Raw genomic sequence first — 16,880 nt, 5'->3', positions numbered from 1 at the left:
CAGATGGGTGTGGGGAGCAATTCTGAGAGGCTTAGCCTGACTTCTCAGTGCTCAGGCCTCTGACAAGCTTTGGAAGGCAAGAGGGGGCTGAGATGTGCACCTGCAATTTCATTGTGGCATTTAGAGAATGCCCCAAACTGCATGGTCACAGAGGCTGGATGTGGGGCTGTGATTTGGACACCCCCGCCCCCAGCACACACCAAATGTTATGTCCAAGGGAACACGGATTCCGGTTCCACCTAACTGGCTTGGAACTCCCAACATACCAGACAGATTTCAAAGTTGTGTAATCCTCTGCTTCATGGGAGCTGGGGTCACAGGTGTGGGCCACCAAACCGTGTGGTTCTCTAAGGGGGAGATCATATTGTGATCACTGAAACACCCTCATTCTATGGAATATTTTTATATATATTTTTAAAAAGGTATTTCAGGTGGATCCATTGCAGAAATGTAAGTGACTGCACACACGTTAATAGTTTTTGGGTAGCAAATTACTATCCAGCAGCCTTGGAGGGAAAAGCCATCCATCTCATTGTGTCTCGGATGTTCACTGAAATACTGTTCTCCTGCCTGGAAGAGGAGGCCTGGATGGACCCTGTAGCTGAAGTTTTCTTTGGTCTTGCCCAGCCCCACGGACCCTGCAGCTGCTTATAAAATAATCACTCAGAAGCATATATTAATTAAAACTGCTTGGTCATTAGCTCAGGCCTACCACTGACTAGCTCTTACATTTAAACTCAGATCATTTCTGTTAATCTATATGTTGCCACATGTTCTGTGGCTTTACCTGTGTGCCATTACATGCTGCTCCCTGGATGGTGGGCTGGCGTCTCCTGACTCAGCTTTCCTGTTCCCAGAATTCTCCTTGTCTGTTTACCCCACCTATACTTTCTGCCTGGCTACTGGCCAATCAGCATTTTATTTATCAACCAATCAGAGCAACACATTTACAGCATACAGAGCGATATCCACAGCAGGACCCCCTGTGGAAGGGTAATGTTTGGTCCTTGCTTAAGGAGACTCACTGAAGGCGTGTGTGAGTTCATCACCTGCTGCCTTCACACAGAGCAAAGGCACCTCACTTCACCTCTCTTTGTAAAGCAGGATTCTGATATATATATATATATATATATATATATATATATATATATATATATATATATACCAAAATTTTTAGATGAACAATAATGAGTCATTTTAAATTTTATATTCATGTGTTTATTTTGTGTATTGTATAGGGAAGCATGGTTGTGGCTATGGGCATGCACATGCCACAATGTATGAACAGAGATCAGAGGACTACTTGTAGGAGTCAGCTCTTTCTTTCCTCTATGTGGGTCATTTAGAATGGACTAGGGTCTTCAGGCTTGGTGGCAAGCACTTTTATCCACTAAGCCATTGTTGCCCAAATCCAAACTGTGTAATAATTTAGTAGTCAGTCCACAAGATAGCTCAGTAGGTCTCACATGGTAGAAGAGAGAACCAACTCCTGAAGCTTGTCATCTGATCTCTACACACAAAGAGACACACAGACACACACATCATGGCCTATGCACATGTACACACACAAAGAAATAAAGCATAGTAAATTTTTAATAATTTAACAGATAAAGTATAATCTTGAGTTAGTAGGACTTCAAGGTGGAGTATGATCGAGATTGTCCCTTCAAAACACAAGCACAAATTTGTAACTACATGTTTGTTTCATTTTTATAGAGCTAGGGATGGAACCCAGGGCCTTGCACATGCTAGGCACTTTAGTGCTCTCCAGTGGAGGGACCCCCCAACCCTAAGCAACTGTTTTGATTGGAGTCAAGTGAGTGTTCATTAAATGTCTGCCTAGGCTGCCTGACAGTAAACTCCAGGAGGGTGAGGACTCAGCATGGTGCTGCCCACATTGTGGGGACCCAGCTCACACCTCTAAGTCTGAGTGTTGAAGGCCATTTATCCTTGAGGACTTCATAGGATCCACTCCTTGTCACAGAGCTACTGCTTCACAACTCCATCAACACATGAAAGGGGTCACTTTCCATTGTAAAATAGTCAAGGCTGAAGGGTTCTCAGTGAGATTTTCAAAGGAAATATCCTCCTGGAAAAACATGTAGAATAAATGTTGGTGCCTTTCCCATTTTGCTGGTTGTCTGTCTACTGGAAAAACTGACCACAGTGACTATATTTCACCTCTAACCAGTTCGTGCAAGGTTTCCCAAGGCCTAAATTCTACACCTGTCTAGCCCTCATTAAAGGAAATGAGCCTGCAGGGTCATTTCATCCTTTATCTTTTTGTATCTAACTCTTGACTCTGGATAAACAAGTTCAGAATGCCTTTGTTCCTACAGCAGGGAGAAATAACTGGTCCTTCCTACGGACAAGATCATGGGGGCTACAGTCCTTTGAGCTGGTCACAGGAAAGGCGAAAACTCAGACCTTTATTACTGTGGATAACAAGGCCAGGAGGGAAGGGCCTGCAGGCCCCAGACCACCCCCTCTGGGAGCACTCTAGCCCACACCCTTCCCCACTCATTACCTTGCCCTCATGAGAAAACTCTTTCCAGGGGGATAGCCGTGGAGAAGTGTACAAGCATCGCCTAGGAAGGACATGGTATCATGGTTACAGAAGGTATCGCACCTGACAGTCACTCTACCATGCAGATTGTCCAGAGGAGCTAGCCGGTTACTACTGGCAGAGACAGTGCGAATGTGATGCCAGACGAGACTCAGAATAAAATGCCGTCCCTGGGAGCATATTCCACCGGCTTTCTCTGCTCCTGCTTCTGCTGGTATCGGGCCTTCTGATAGAAAATGATGATGACCACAGTGACAATATTCAGAAGGATGACAAGCAGAATGAGCCAAAATGAGTATCCGTAAGTGTGGGTTGTTCTCTCGTTGACGGTGTCTGGGTAAAGCTTCTGGGACAGCTCTTCTGAGAGATGGTTGGACTCTGTATTCCCCACGAACAGTAACATGGTCAGGAACACAAAGGATGCTGAAAAGAAGATTGAGCTTCATAAATGAGGCATTCTTAACGTTATTTTTGTCCGTACATGTGTGCATGTATGCATGTGCCTTTCTGTGGTATGTGTCTGAATGTGAACACATGTATATGCACATATGTGTAGGCCAAAGGACAACACCAGTTGTTTGTTTCTACCACTTTCCTATTTATTTATTTATTTGTTTGTTTGTTTGTCTATTTATCTATTTATTTATTTTTGCAGAGAGGTCAGGGTTTTCCACTGAACCTGGAACTCCCTGTTTCAGCAGCAAGCCTCCAAGATCCCGGTCTAGTGTCACCGCCCACCCAGGGATGTGGTTACAGATGTGCACCACGTGGCCTGGCTGTTTTCTTGGGTGCTGGGGATCTGAACTCAGGCCATTATTTCTTTGCAGTGATCACTGTATTCATTGAACCATCTACCTGTTCTTGTGGTGCATGTTTTAAAGTTATTTTAATTATTTACATGCATATGAGCATGTGTCTGTGTGAATGTATGTACACATATATGTAGGTAGCCACCCACAGGGACCAGAATAGGCCATCAGATCCCTTGGAGCAGATGTTAGAGGCGTTTCTGAACCACCCATTGTTGGGAGGGGGTAGATTCCAACTCAGGTCCTTAGGATTAGGGACTGGGCAGCAGTCACCCTTAACTGCTGAGTTATCCCTCTAACTGTGCACAGTCCCCATGCATTTTTAATATTGCTTATTTTCTTTATGGAATACATGATAAGCATTTATTGAATAGTGTTCTAATGGGATTCTATAGTGTTTCAAGATGAAGGAGAATGTAAAAATAAGATGTAAGGTATAAACTCGATTCTAGGCACGAAATTCCAAATATCATTCAGGGAAGTATCTAACCTGCAGGCTCAGATCCCATCAGAAGCTGTCGCTGGGTGACTGGCCTACCACAGCCTATGCCCTAGGGACACATATGTAGCAGGTGTGAGTGAGTGGACAGGGGATGGAGAGTGGATACAGTGAGTGTACGGGGAGGTGTGAATGGACAAACAAGACTTGGTAAAACACCAGCATCCTAGGTGGAAGAAGCCACCTCCATAAGAGCAGAGATTGGCAGTGGGTCACCCCCAACTGTGAGGGGTACATCCCACCAGGAGCAAGAGAACCACAGGCTCTGGAGTGCTGGACATGGACGCAGGGGAGCTCTCGACAGCTGCTGCAGCTGGTCCACTCTGCATGACTCAGCCAAGTGTGGCCTTGAACCAGGAAGTGTCTACAGCAAAGCAGACCAATAGCTGCTTAGATGAGTGAGAGGCAGGTAGTAACCAGGAGACATGAAGTCTCTCTTTGAGCTGGTGAAAATGTTTGGAAAATGATGGTAGTGATGTCTGCAGTGGCTAAGATTCATATACCAGGGACACTGGAATGAAAAAACTTTAGGAGGAAGGTGAGGATGAGGATGGATGCTCATGCCCCGGTAGGGTCTGACACATCAGGGGAATCCCCAGGATGAAGTCTTCTGGGATCCTTCCTCTGCTGACATACACAGAAATGTGCATTAAAGCTTAGTGAAGTCTCGGGCATCGGTTGTATCCCAACCCACAGGCAGGAAAGCTCCCCAAACGGTCCTCTGAGGGAAGCTAATTAGGGGGGTTTGCATGAGGAGAATGTTTGAACAGCCCTTGATGACACACCTCACCCACAAAATAATGGCTTTATTTCTTAATTATTTGTATGAACAAAAGTCCCGCTCCTCTGATGCTCACTGGGCGCCTCTCACACCTTCATTATCCTTCATTTTCCTCTTGTGAAGTTTCTTATAAAAGCTTAATTAATCATAAAGGGGTGGAATGAACACAAGGTTAATGCCTTTACCCTAAAGTGGATTGTCTGGAGCTTTGATTTGCCTGGGGAAGGGCTGGCATGTAGACACCTTGCCTATCTGGGTCCCTTAGAGGCAGATGCCTGGAGCCTTGGGCTCCACATCACTTCTAGTTAATTGATTACCTTTCCTTCCTTCCTTCCTTCCTTCCTTCCTTCCTTCCTTCCTTCCTTCCTTCCTTCCTTCCTTCCTGAAATACTGGAGATTCAATCTAGATCCTTGAAAACAGTAAGCAAGTACTCTACCACTGAATCACACTCCAGCCCTCTTTTCATGATTTGTATTGAGCAGGCCTTGAACCTCCTCTGCAGCCAGACAGGTCTTGAACTTGGGGGTCTTCCCACCTCACCTTCCTAAGTACCTGGGAGTATAGGCCTCCATCTAGGCCTGGCTAGCTGCACATCTTCTCCAGAGCTGTAGACTGGAGGGCTACTGGAGGCAGGGAGCAGGCAGCAGTGAGCTGTTCTTCAAGGCTTGGGGACATGGACTTCTGGAGGAGCCTATCCCCGCTGGGCTATGATACCTACTCATTGCTTCCTATGTTCTCCTGTTGAGGATGTCTGGAGCAAACAGTTTGTGACAGTCTCTCTGGATCCAACCTCCCCTCCGCCTACCTTAAAATCCCCTGTGGCCAACTCTGGCCACACTGGGGCCAGTGTGGGCTGAGGTCAGGGGGTACAAGCCTCAGGTGGTGTTATTGCTGTTTCTTTCCCTTAGAAACCAACCAGGTAATCCACTTCCTCTTCTACCCACTGGGCCTGCTTACCGCATGCAGCCCAGAAGAGCATGGGCAAGCCTAGCTCCACAGGGGATTTTGGCATTCTCCAGGGCCTTAAAGTCAGTCTGACAGTAACCCTCCCTCACAGTGCCCCAAAAGCTAGGAAGCTCCATTGTTAATGATGCACAGAGGCCCTTCTGCAGGATTAGCTGCTTTGCAAACCGGTTCTCACTAAACCCTGTAACCCTCCAGATAAGGGCAGAAAATTAAAGGCTCTCTGAGGGTGTATGAGGACAGAATCTGGCTTACTGAGCATCAGGACACAAAAGGCTACTCCCAACTCCTGTGCTTGCCCAAAGGCCTCCTCCAGACCCAGCTCAGAATGCAAACCTGCCCCTTTTATACCCCTTCCAGGTGTTGGGTTTTTTTTTTTTTTCTGCTGACATCACTGTCTCTCCCTCTGAGTTAGAATATACCCCTGAGGCAGAAGTACTGTGAGGGGAACTCTCTCCCCACAGCATAGCTCTTTGTGACTAGACATAGGCAGGCTGAGGGGAGATTGTCTGGACTTGTTTTCCTCTGCAGACATGTGTGGGGCTCTGACACTTGTACAGCAGTCTGTCCTCCCCTGCAGGGGAAGGAGATGAGGCTACAGCCTCAAAGGGCCAGCTGGCAGCCCCATGGGCTGCAGAGAGACCCAGCCTAGCCTCCTGCATTTCCCCTTCTCCTCTGGGAACCCACCCCTCGTCCCTCATGTGCCTCTGAGGCTAGAGAAAAGCTGACTCTGGATCCAGCTCCAGTATGGACAAGTGTTCTTAGCCAACTTGATGGCCAGTTTGTCTTTCTGGGCTTCAGAGACTGATCAGGCCATGTCAAGGTGTGAGTCCATGAGAACTGGGCCTGGGATGCTCTCCTGACACCTGGGATATGGCAGGCCTTTCCTCTAGAGCTGCTGCTGGCAGAGTCCAGGGTGTGTACAGACGAATGACCTTTTAGAGAACTGACTCAACTGTGTAGCTATAGACCACACACTGGGAAATCAACCGATACAATGATCAAGAGAAACAGATCGTCCACAATGTAATCTCCAAATCCAGCCATGTCTGAGGCCTCTGCTTCTGTTGGATCCGAGTTGCACGAGCAAGACTAAGAACAATTAATTCATTGTCTAGCCTGGCAGTGAGTGAGGTCTGGTGGCTGATAGAAGGCCCGTGATGCTAGGGACCTATATCTGGATTTGTAACCAAGTCCCCTAACCTCTGCTTCTCAGTCCCACTAGGCAGATGTGGGGGTTGCAGTACATGGACAAAGCCCACAGAGTCTTTTGTCTGAGTCACAGCATAATCCACTTCCCATCTGGACTCCATCCTCCACCCAGGTACCCACCCACAAAATAACAAAATCACCTAGCAACCACACGACATCCTAGCCCACAAGAAGAGTGTTGGTCCCAGATGGCATCCTCCCTTGCTCTGTGGCTTAGCCACCCAGGTGTGGCATCTCTGGAGTCCAAGTTTTCACCTTGTGTAGGCAAGAAGGAGAGCAATGTGTGTTCATGTGTGTTCATGAGCATGCATCAGTGTGCATATGTGTACACCTATGTGTGCACGTGTACACATGTATGCGTGTGTATGCCCATGTGTATGTGTGTGCATGCATGTACACTTGAGTCTTCTCAGGAAACTCACCACTGAGTCCATTCCAGGTGTAGACGCCCATAGGTCCCAGGAATGTCTGGTAAGGGTTGCTGATGCTGTTGTAGAAGGTGAACACTGAGCTCAGGACGGAAGCTCCCAGACTCAGGATCAGGAATATGATGGCCACCAAATGCAGAGACTTCTGGGAAGAATTGCCCAATATCCCTAAAACTAAAGCAACATTTGGTGAATGCCCAGTGCAGAATAAAAATCCTAAGTGCAGCCAAGCTAGAGAAGGTGTGGTGTCGGAGAATACCATTCATCCTGCAAGAAGAAGATGGCACAGACTGGAAGACGGCTCAGTCAGTAATGCGATGTAGAAGCATGGAATCTGTGTTCAATCCCCAGAACCCACCTAACAAAGCCAGCTGTGGGGGTGAGTACTTGCCATCTCACTGTTGGGGAGACAGTTGAGACAGGTGGATCCTGGGGCTCACTGGACAGCCAGTCTGGTTGAATTAGTGAGCTCCAGGTTCAACCAGAGACCCTGTCTCAAAAACCAAGACGGGCATCACCTGAAGAATAGCATCTGGGCCGGGCGGTGGTGGCTCATGCCATTAATCCCAGCACTCGGGAGGCAGAGGCAGGCGGATCTCTGTGAGTTCAAGGCCAGCCTGGGCTACCAAGTGAGTTCCAGGAAAGGCACAAAGCTACACAGAAAAACCCTGTCTCAAAAAACCAAAAATAAAATAAAATAAAAAATAAAATAGCATCTGGAGTTGACCTTTTACCTTGATATGCACATATATACATATGCATGTGCACCTGCATATACACACTGAATGCACATGTACAGACAGGAACATACATGAACACACAAGAATGGGACCGCATCCACCATGGCAGGCCAGTCATTGGCTTTACTTGACTGCATAGTCACAGCCCTGAAAGCACCTGGATGTTTATCTTAGTTGTCAAGTTCTAGCAGAGGGTGTCCCTCATGCCTGCAGCTTCCTTACCAGTGATCTCTTCCCTCAGAGCCTGGCCCATGGATAGGTGGCAATTCCATCGCCATCACTTTCCTTCGGGTCTGAGAATTAGTTGCTTCTAACAGAAACCCTTAGGGTGGGTCACTGTGCAAACTCATGCGCAGTGAGGATCCCATAAACCCCATGGCTTGGAAGAACTCAGGGAGCCAGGAGCAGCTGGCAGAGAAAAAAAAGCTGGAGAATAAAGGCTGGCAGAAACGACCAGAGAGGTGCTAGCTCACAGCTTACAGTGGAGACAGGAAAACGTTTCTTGCTGGGGCAAATCAGGGGCCTTTCCCTGGGTCCAGACTCCATGTCCCTGTCTCTGACTCAAACCCTGGAGACAGCTAGGAACACAACCCTCTGGTTCACCCTCAGACTTCTGTCTAAGCTTAACACATTTCACGAAATTGCACCTGCATGTATCTTAAATGCAAAGAAGCTCCATGGGGGTTCTACACTCATGGAAAGCACAGTGCAGGTGCGCTGGGCTGTGAGTCATCAGACCCACAGGGCTCCTGAGCTCTAGCAGCCATTTTCCAGGGCACCTAGCTCCCCCACTTCCTGCTCTACTTCCACCCAAAAGACCAGACATGGCAGGTGTGCTCTTCCTAGGTGTGCCGAGCATCTCTCTAATGGCTGTCAGGGTATGTCAGGATCCCACATGAAAGTATTTAGAGATAGTCTATGAAGTCCCAAGGAAAAGACAATCAGGGAAAGAGATTGTGGTACCAACTATAACAACACCAACAAAACCACTGGAAACTGCAAGCCACAGTAGCCACTGAGGGATAAGTAAGAACTAGCCAAAGGCTCCTTCTTCCTCTTCTTCCTCTTCCTGTTTCTCTGGTCCCCACAGATGTGGAGATGTTCACACCCTTAGCACAGCGCCGCTTTAAGGAACAGGAAGTAGTCAGGCAGACCTGGATTCTTCACTTCCAGGGCCGTATGTGCTGGCTCCCGCGGGACAAGAGGAACTTCAAAGCATCTCCTGAACCATGTCCTACGTTTGCCATCATCACCCCCTCTTTGCAAGGTGCTCCTCTCTGTCCTGGACTGAGGCAATTATTGAGAAGTTCTCCGTGGGTCAAGCCGTACTGTGCATGCCCTTAATTTCACCCATGCTCCAGATGTTCAGTGTAGAACCTGCATACCAGGCGCCTGGGTCTCCTTTCTGACTCTTCAAGGAAAATGAGAGCCCCTATGTGACTGCGAGACTTGTGTAAGAAATGGGGGCCTGGAGAGATGGCTCAGTGGTTAAGAACACTGGTTGTAATGGCAGAGAACATGAGTTCGATTCCTATCACCCACATGGTGGTTCACAATTATCTGTAAACTCTAGTTCCAGAGGGGTCAACATCTTCTTCTGACTTCCATAGGCACATGGCACACACATATACATGTAGGCAAACCATAAAATAAAATTAGTAATTCTTTTTTTTTTTTTTTTAAAGGAATCGTCTTTACTGAACTGTGTTTCTGAGAGATCTGAGTGGACCCAGGACCCCAGGATCTGACATTTACCTTGAGTAAGAGTATGTGCTCGACCCAGTTTGGGTGAAATCATCTTAAGTTTTAAGTCCTTGTATTTATTTTTCTAAATCTGCAATGTCCTCTTACTAGACAAAGTAGGCATGAAAAGAGGTGGGGCCAAAAAAATTGGGCGGTAGCAGAAGTCCTCCTTGAAGAAAGAGGAGTCACCCTGAGTAGTGTGGGACTGAGCCCAGAGCAGGTATCTCCTGGAAGGAAGTGGCCTGAGGGCAGCAGCAACAGATACACTGCTTAACACAGGACACTGGCTTAAAGGGTAAAGGGATGTGCAGGAAAGAGGGGCAGAAGAGACAGGAACTCGTAGCATGTGATAAACATCAACTTGCATCCCTGGTAACCCTGGGAGAACAGAGCCTGCAAAAGAAGAGAAACCCCAGCTCAGCAGCGAGTGGACCATGACCTCCCACCTCCACAGTAGAACATTTCACTGCTCAGATGCACTGGGGCAAAGCTCAGCTTCCATAGGCAACACCTCCTTGTTGCCATGGTGACTGGGCTTTTCAGTGACTTCTGCCAGTGACCCCCTTGGGGGATTGATCCCTGTCTTATGTTCTCTACCCTGTAGCCCAAGTGAGGCTCTCAAAGACCACCTGGACTGGGGCTGCACTTGCCCCTGACTTAACCAAGTGCTGTCTCTTGCCTGCTTCTCCACGCTCTATGTAGATGCCATGTTTGGGAGGTTTTGCTGGTGCTAACTCAGTACGTGCTGATTCTGAAACTGGGGGGAGGTGACATCAGAAGAAGAATAGGAAAAAGCAACAGAGCTGAGACACACCCAGCCAGAGGTCCAGGCTGGTCCCTGTGGATGTGTCAGCTATTCATCATCTCAAGGTGGATCCACTTCCCCTTCCCCAGCAGCCAGGTCGGGAGGAAACCCTGGATCTCAAGGGAAGGTGACTGGGGACAAAAGAACTTTCTCTCTCCTTGGCAGAGTTCTGCAGTCAAGGAAATAACTGGAATATTTAAGTCAAGAGCAGAAACCTGAGTGTGAGGAACATGCCCTGTGTCCCAAACACCTGGAATTCTCTGAGTATCTCTCTACCTCACACGCTGACTTAGAGCTGTAAGTGATGGGTATTCATTTGCAAATGGAATATTCCATTAGAAGGTGACCATGAAGGGCTGCAGACATGGCTCAGTGGATGAAATGCTTGCCCTGAAGGCATAGGGGCCTCAGATCAACCCTCCCAGAGGCCATGTTTCAAAAAGAAGCAGGCACAGTGCCTGTAATCCCAGTCCTGGGGAGCCTAGCTTGCTTGCCAGCCAGCCCAGCAGAAACAATCAGTGAGCTCCAGGTTCCCTTAGAGACCTTGTCTCAAAACACAAGGTGGAGGGGGTTGGGGAGATGGCTCAGCAGTTAAGAATGCGTACTGTTCTTGTAGAGAACCCAGCTTCCTTTTCCAGCACCTACTTAGAGGTTCTCATTACAGGGGAGCCAGTACCTTTCTCTGGTCTCTTTGAGCTGCTGCATCCACGTGGCACACATAAACTTGTACAGGCACACACATATACACATGAAATTAAAAATAAACAAACAAGATGGACATAATTAGAAAACACACATACATTGTTGACCTCTAGCTTCCTTGTATATGTGCACACGTATGCACAAGCACTTGCACGTGACACACATGCACAGAAAGAAAAAGAAAATGACAATCAAATTTAGCTCTGCCTTGACTTTCAATAAGATTTAGCAGACGTAATTTTCCAAAGAGAGTTAATTTGGGGCTGTTGACTCATACTTTCCTACGTACTTGGGGGGCAATTCATCTTAATTTTAACTGCTGCATTGTAAAACTTGTTTCTGAATTCCATGCCCCCTAGGTATGACAGCTACGTCTTTCCAGCTCCTGCCTCCGAATTCAGACAATGATAGCTGAAAGTTTGGTGAGAGTTAGCTGGAACGCAATAACAATAACCCTCCCAGCATCTGACAGCTGCTCCCTCCCCATAAAATTAGCAGATACATGGCGTTCTTTTTCTTTCTTTCAGGGGACAAGCTTCTGAATCAGGAGTCCCCTCACAATTGGAGCTAATTGCCCTGATTCTGGTGTCCTCAGAAAGAGGCCAAGAGCAGGCAGCCGCAGAGAGGACACTAGATATCTCAGCTGGGCATCCAGACACCCAGCTCCCCACAGGACTAGATCCATTCACTCAGTCCCAGCGGCCATCTGCCCTCCACCTCCAGGCCTTGTTTTCCGTAAGTTCACAGACATTGAATGTGATGGTTGAGACTCTCAACTTACAGAATCTAGAATTAGCAGGGACGCAAACCTCTTTGCATGACTGTGAGGGAGTTTCTAGATTGGGTTAAGTGAAGTGGGAGGATCTACCTTAAAGATGAACACCAGCCTTCACCCCTCCCGGCTCTCTGTTTTCTAACTGTGGATGCGATGTGACTGGCAGCCTCAAGCTCCTATCTTGGTGACTTTCTCCACTGTGATGGACTGGGGTTTTGTCAGATATTTTACCGCAGAAACACAAGTAACTAAAACTGATTCTTCAGACAGGATCTGATTCCACTTCCTCAGACACGTGGCCACCAGGGACCTGACTCAGTGTGATGTTTCCATTAGTGGGCATCGCAGTATGGACAGATCTTAGAGCAGGACCTAGGCCCTCCCAGGAACTCACAGCTAGCACCTCAACCTCTTGGACAGTTGCCAAGATTGTCTTGGGAGAAATGTGACTAAGGCCTCTGGTTTGGCCCCCTCCATTCCTTCCATCTCCTTCTTCCAATGTGGTCACATCTCTGAGAAGGGAAAAAGGGTAGACAGTCCTTCTCCAGGAGACACGTTCTGATACATGAGATGAAGTCAGAGTAGGGAGGTAGGGTTTTCCTATAGTCTCAAGAAGTCAGCTTCATTTATTCTTTACTTTGCGACTAGTTTCTGGGTTGTGTTTACCTTCTCAATTCGGTTCTGTTTAATAGTGCAATGTTGAGATCACAGAAAAGAAAGAGGAGCCAGTGGAGCCTGGGGACAGAGGAGAAGCCAGACCGTGACAAGCCCTTCGGTGATAGCTGGTGATAGTTGGTCCTTGGCCTGAGTGCAGAGACCATTGAGCCTGACATTTACCCTCAGCCTGCCTTGGTTCATTTGTAAGGTTGTGTCCTAAGCTGTCACAATAAAAAAAAAATCAACTTCAAGCAGCCTACTGCCAAGGGGCATGAAAGTAATGCCCAAAGCTTGTGTCAACCTAGCCAAGGCAAGGTTGGGGACCATCAACCCTGAGTCAGAATTACAATCCATTTGCCCTCAAATCACCCAGTGTATTAATCACTTTTTTTATTGCTACAATCAAGGGCTTAACAAAAGCAATTTAAGGAGAGGAGGGCTTATTTTGGCTCACAGTTTGAGACTACGTTCCACCACGGTGGGGAAAACGTGGCAGCAGGAGCTTGAGACAACTATACACACTGCATCTGCAGTCAGGAAGCAGAGAGAGAGATGAATGAATGCTGATGATCAGCTCACCTCCATTTTCTGTAGTTCAAGACCTCTATCCATGAGACGATGCCACCCACATTTAGTATGCATCTTCTCACCTCAATTAACCCAATATAGAAACTCCCTCCCAGACATGCCCAGGGCTTATCTCCCTGTTTCTCATCAGGTTGATAATCAGTGTTGACCATCACACCTGATATTAGGAATTGACTAGAACGTCCCCCACCAGCTTAAATTTTCAAAGCTCAAACTCCAGTCTATGGCACTGGTTTAAAGGCTGTGGAAACTTCCAGAGACACAGACTGGCTACTAGAAGTAGATTATTAGGGGTAGACCTATGAAGGCTGTACCCACTTGGGTTCTGGCGTGTGTTCTCTGCTATCTGATCCACACTATGTGAAAAGACTACCTCACACTGAACACAGCTCTGCCGTGCCTTGCCCACCATGGTGGGCTGGAATCCCTCTAGAACCAGGAACTAAAACTAAACCCTCCCTCCTGCATGTTGTTTCTCTCAGATGTTTTGCCATAGTTACCTAGAAAATAATGCATCTAGTAAGATTTTTTTTTTTTTAAACAGGAGGAATGGGACCTGAATCTGGAATTTTTCTTGTTGGCATGGGAGGTCAAGTGCAGGGAGTCTCTGTATCATCCAGGAGATTGTATCTCCAGGCCAGAGTCAGTGCCATGGTAATGTGGCTGTTGAAGTGTCACGTGTCTACTAACTGAGATGTTCTTGGGACCAAGTGCTATGGGAGGAGAAATAGCATTCATTGAAATGCCAAAATAATTCTGTGAGGATGCTTGGTCTGGTGAGGATGTAGGCTGGGTAATACTGGATGGAGATCCCATTCTGAGGGATGCCACAGCCACATGACACATTGCCCCATTCCTGCCACCCTGGGGAAATAGTGCACATCATGCCCCTTAGGTCCATCCTGTTATAAAGCACTCAAGAGTCAAACTGAAGGTGGCAGGAGGAGGCACACCCTCGTGAGTGTGAGCACAGGTCCTCCTATGAGTCCACGGAGCTGTGTTCACCACCCCACCTCTAGCTGTTGTGGAGACTTACATGAGTGCAGGGTGTTGCATTTCAGCAGAGGAGGAGCTTCCCCTGGCCCTAAATAGGGAGTACTTCATGACAGGAACTGTGCACAAATCCTATCAGTTCCTAAGTCACATAGCAGATATTTTGAGCTGAAATTATACAGCTAGAACTTTAGGAGTAGCAAAGACCATCCAGTCATGGCTAGACAGAGCTAAACTGTCACTTATCTGGGTATTAGACAAACCAGGACCCATCTAGCCAGCCTGAGCTCAATGTTAGCCCAATTCCACAACAGAAAGTTTCCTCACTGGGGCTGACTAGGCATCACCTCCATTCATTGACCCATTGTTGGCTGAATGATTTTTTCACTTTACACCAAATACTGTTGCCCATTCTGCTCTTTCACTTCAAACTCTATAGTCCAAATAGACACAACATGTTAGATTCCCCTGCCGAAGTATAACAGGGCCTGGTGATACACATCACCGCCTGAGGATTTCAGCACGTCCCGGCCTTAGCCACAAAACTCAAACACTTGGCTTTTCAAGGGGAAGCATCCATCTACCAGTGCCAAACAGGACTATGCCTATTTCATTTTATACAGATTTAATTTTGCTACCAATGATTGGCTAATGATGTATATTGCAGGCCTGACTTACTCACAGGAGAGCAAAGTGTCCCAGTGTAAATACTGGATTCTGTTGACAGGGTAAGCAACAGAGGATCTTTAGCATTGCCTACATGGTCTAAAAACGACATCCTGTCTGGGAGAACTGTTTACATGTTCAGTGATTACCGCAGTCACAGGTATGGAAAATCCCATAGTCCCTGAGTGGCCCCTAGATGCCAACCAGCAACTGCGCAGCATGTTCCTCCCCTGAGTGCTTGCTGACCCTCTGCAGCAATGGGAGGTTGGACAATGAGTTTGAGGGGTAGTTAGAGTGTGGCTTTCCAGTAGCAAAGGATGAAAACAGAGAGAACCAGGCACAAGGGACACAAGCATTCTGCCTCTGTTGCTACACTAAGGGCAAGGACCGAGTTGGCATTGACCCCAAGCTGTGCTCCCTGTGACTGAAGCTGTCCCTGCTCTCCAGACACCAGCTTACTCCCAGTCACGTAGGGCTGGTTTGCCAGGCCTGACCTTTCCTGTCCTTCTCTGGGGCTCCCTGGCTAGAGACTCAGAGTTTCCATGGAGGCCATCAATCTCTAGATGGAATCAACTGATCCCAAGTCGACACTGTAGACTTCTGTCTCAAATGTAAAGCGTTTAAATCTGCCGGACGATTCACAAACAAGCATACTTTTGTTTTTGAAAACGGTATCACTGAAGGGGCCTTTGAAACCGTAGCTCCTGGTTGCTGGAGAGTCGGTCTCTAGGCTGCGGCCAGCACCAGGGGAGGGGAGAAGCCGCTGAAACCTCAGGGAAGATGTGGTTTTCCTACCACTCAAAGACCCATTGGTAGTTAGAAACACATTGCCCTGGATTTATGGAAACCATTTCATTAGTGAATCATAAACCTCCTAGAACTCCATCCTGGAGTATGAGCACCCAACATGACACTGGCATAAGGTAGTAGATGGTGCTTACATCCCCCCAATCGGCTGTACAGACCCTGCACACATGACTATGCAATTCAAAGTCCACTTATATGCTATACAACGTACAGATGTGACTTTCACATTTCAAGAACCATAATGCCAGATCTCAAACTCTGAAACTCAAGTAGCTACATTCGCTTATCCTCAATGGTTTCTTATTTTGTATCTCCTCAGAGCAAGACATTATTATATCAGAAATAAGGAACAAATAGGAATTCCTGTAAGTGATAGGACTGATAGGAATTAAATGTCATTTCCAACAATTATATAGTTTGAATACAAAAGTGTAAGCTCAAGAAGCTGAGAAATACGCACTGGATGTTGACGTTTTCTGCTTGACATTTACCCTATATGAGTACTTAGGAACTTCTGGAGGGAGCTGGATGCACCTCGTCAAAATCCATGGTCAACGTCCTTTAAAATGCTGCTCCTGCTGGTTATTAAACACCATAAAGCTACCACATACTTTAACTTAATTATTTACTTGTCAATAAACTAGATAGGTACATTCAAGCCCAGCGGCTGTTAGAATAGTTTAGACTCTAGCAATAACAAGATAACCAGTGCCAAAGAGTCTGAAATAATGCTAAAGAGTTTTTCAAAATTACGAGTTAGTCCACTGATAGCCTAAATTAGGGCTTCGAAGAAACTGATTTTAATGGCTCTTTGGTCCAGATGTAGAATGATGGAAATCTTACCCACTCCTGCTCTCCCCATTCAAATGAGATGATCACTTACCCTCAAAGTTTTTATCCAGATCTTGAAGGCCTTCATTCAAATCTTGAGCACTCGTACCACGGAAGAGGCCGTAGGTGATGACAATGGTCCCATTGGAAATAGCGTCTGTGAAGAAAATAGTGCTAGTGACCCATGCCTGTGTCCCCAGGATCGAGCAGATGACAACAACGGAGCCAAGGCTTGTGACAAAGCCAGATAGGAACAACAATGTCTTCTGTGTGGTCGGCATTTTCTCAGGAGAAAAGCCCCCTAGGATAGAACA

The 16,880-nt window shown here is 47.1% G+C and overlaps 1 protein-coding gene across 1 annotated transcript; it reads right to left on the bottom strand.

Annotated features, from left to right (window-relative positions):
* Positions 1-2,675: 2,675 nt before the first annotated feature.
* On the bottom strand, positions 2,676-16,847 carry Clrn3 (clarin 3). The gene is made up of 3 exons (XM_052761988.1): positions 16,619-16,847; positions 7,254-7,433; positions 2,676-2,989 (listed from the first exon to the last, which is right to left on the bottom strand). The coding sequence occupies exons 1-3, from the start codon at positions 16,845-16,847 to the stop codon at positions 2,718-2,720; spliced, it is 681 nt and encodes a 226-aa protein (XP_052617948.1). The 3' UTR covers positions 2,676-2,717.
* Positions 16,848-16,880: the final 33 nt, after the last annotated feature.

The sequence above is a fragment of the Peromyscus californicus genome, unplaced genomic scaffold (genome assembly GCF_007827085.1).
Source record: "Peromyscus californicus insignis strain IS unplaced genomic scaffold, ASM782708v3 Scaffold_4__1_contigs__length_199733344, whole genome shotgun sequence".
Classification (NCBI taxonomy): domain Eukaryota; kingdom Metazoa; phylum Chordata; class Mammalia; order Rodentia; family Cricetidae; genus Peromyscus; species Peromyscus californicus.
Note: the sequence above shows the minus strand (reverse complement) of the source record. Positions and strands in the feature narration are given on the sequence as shown.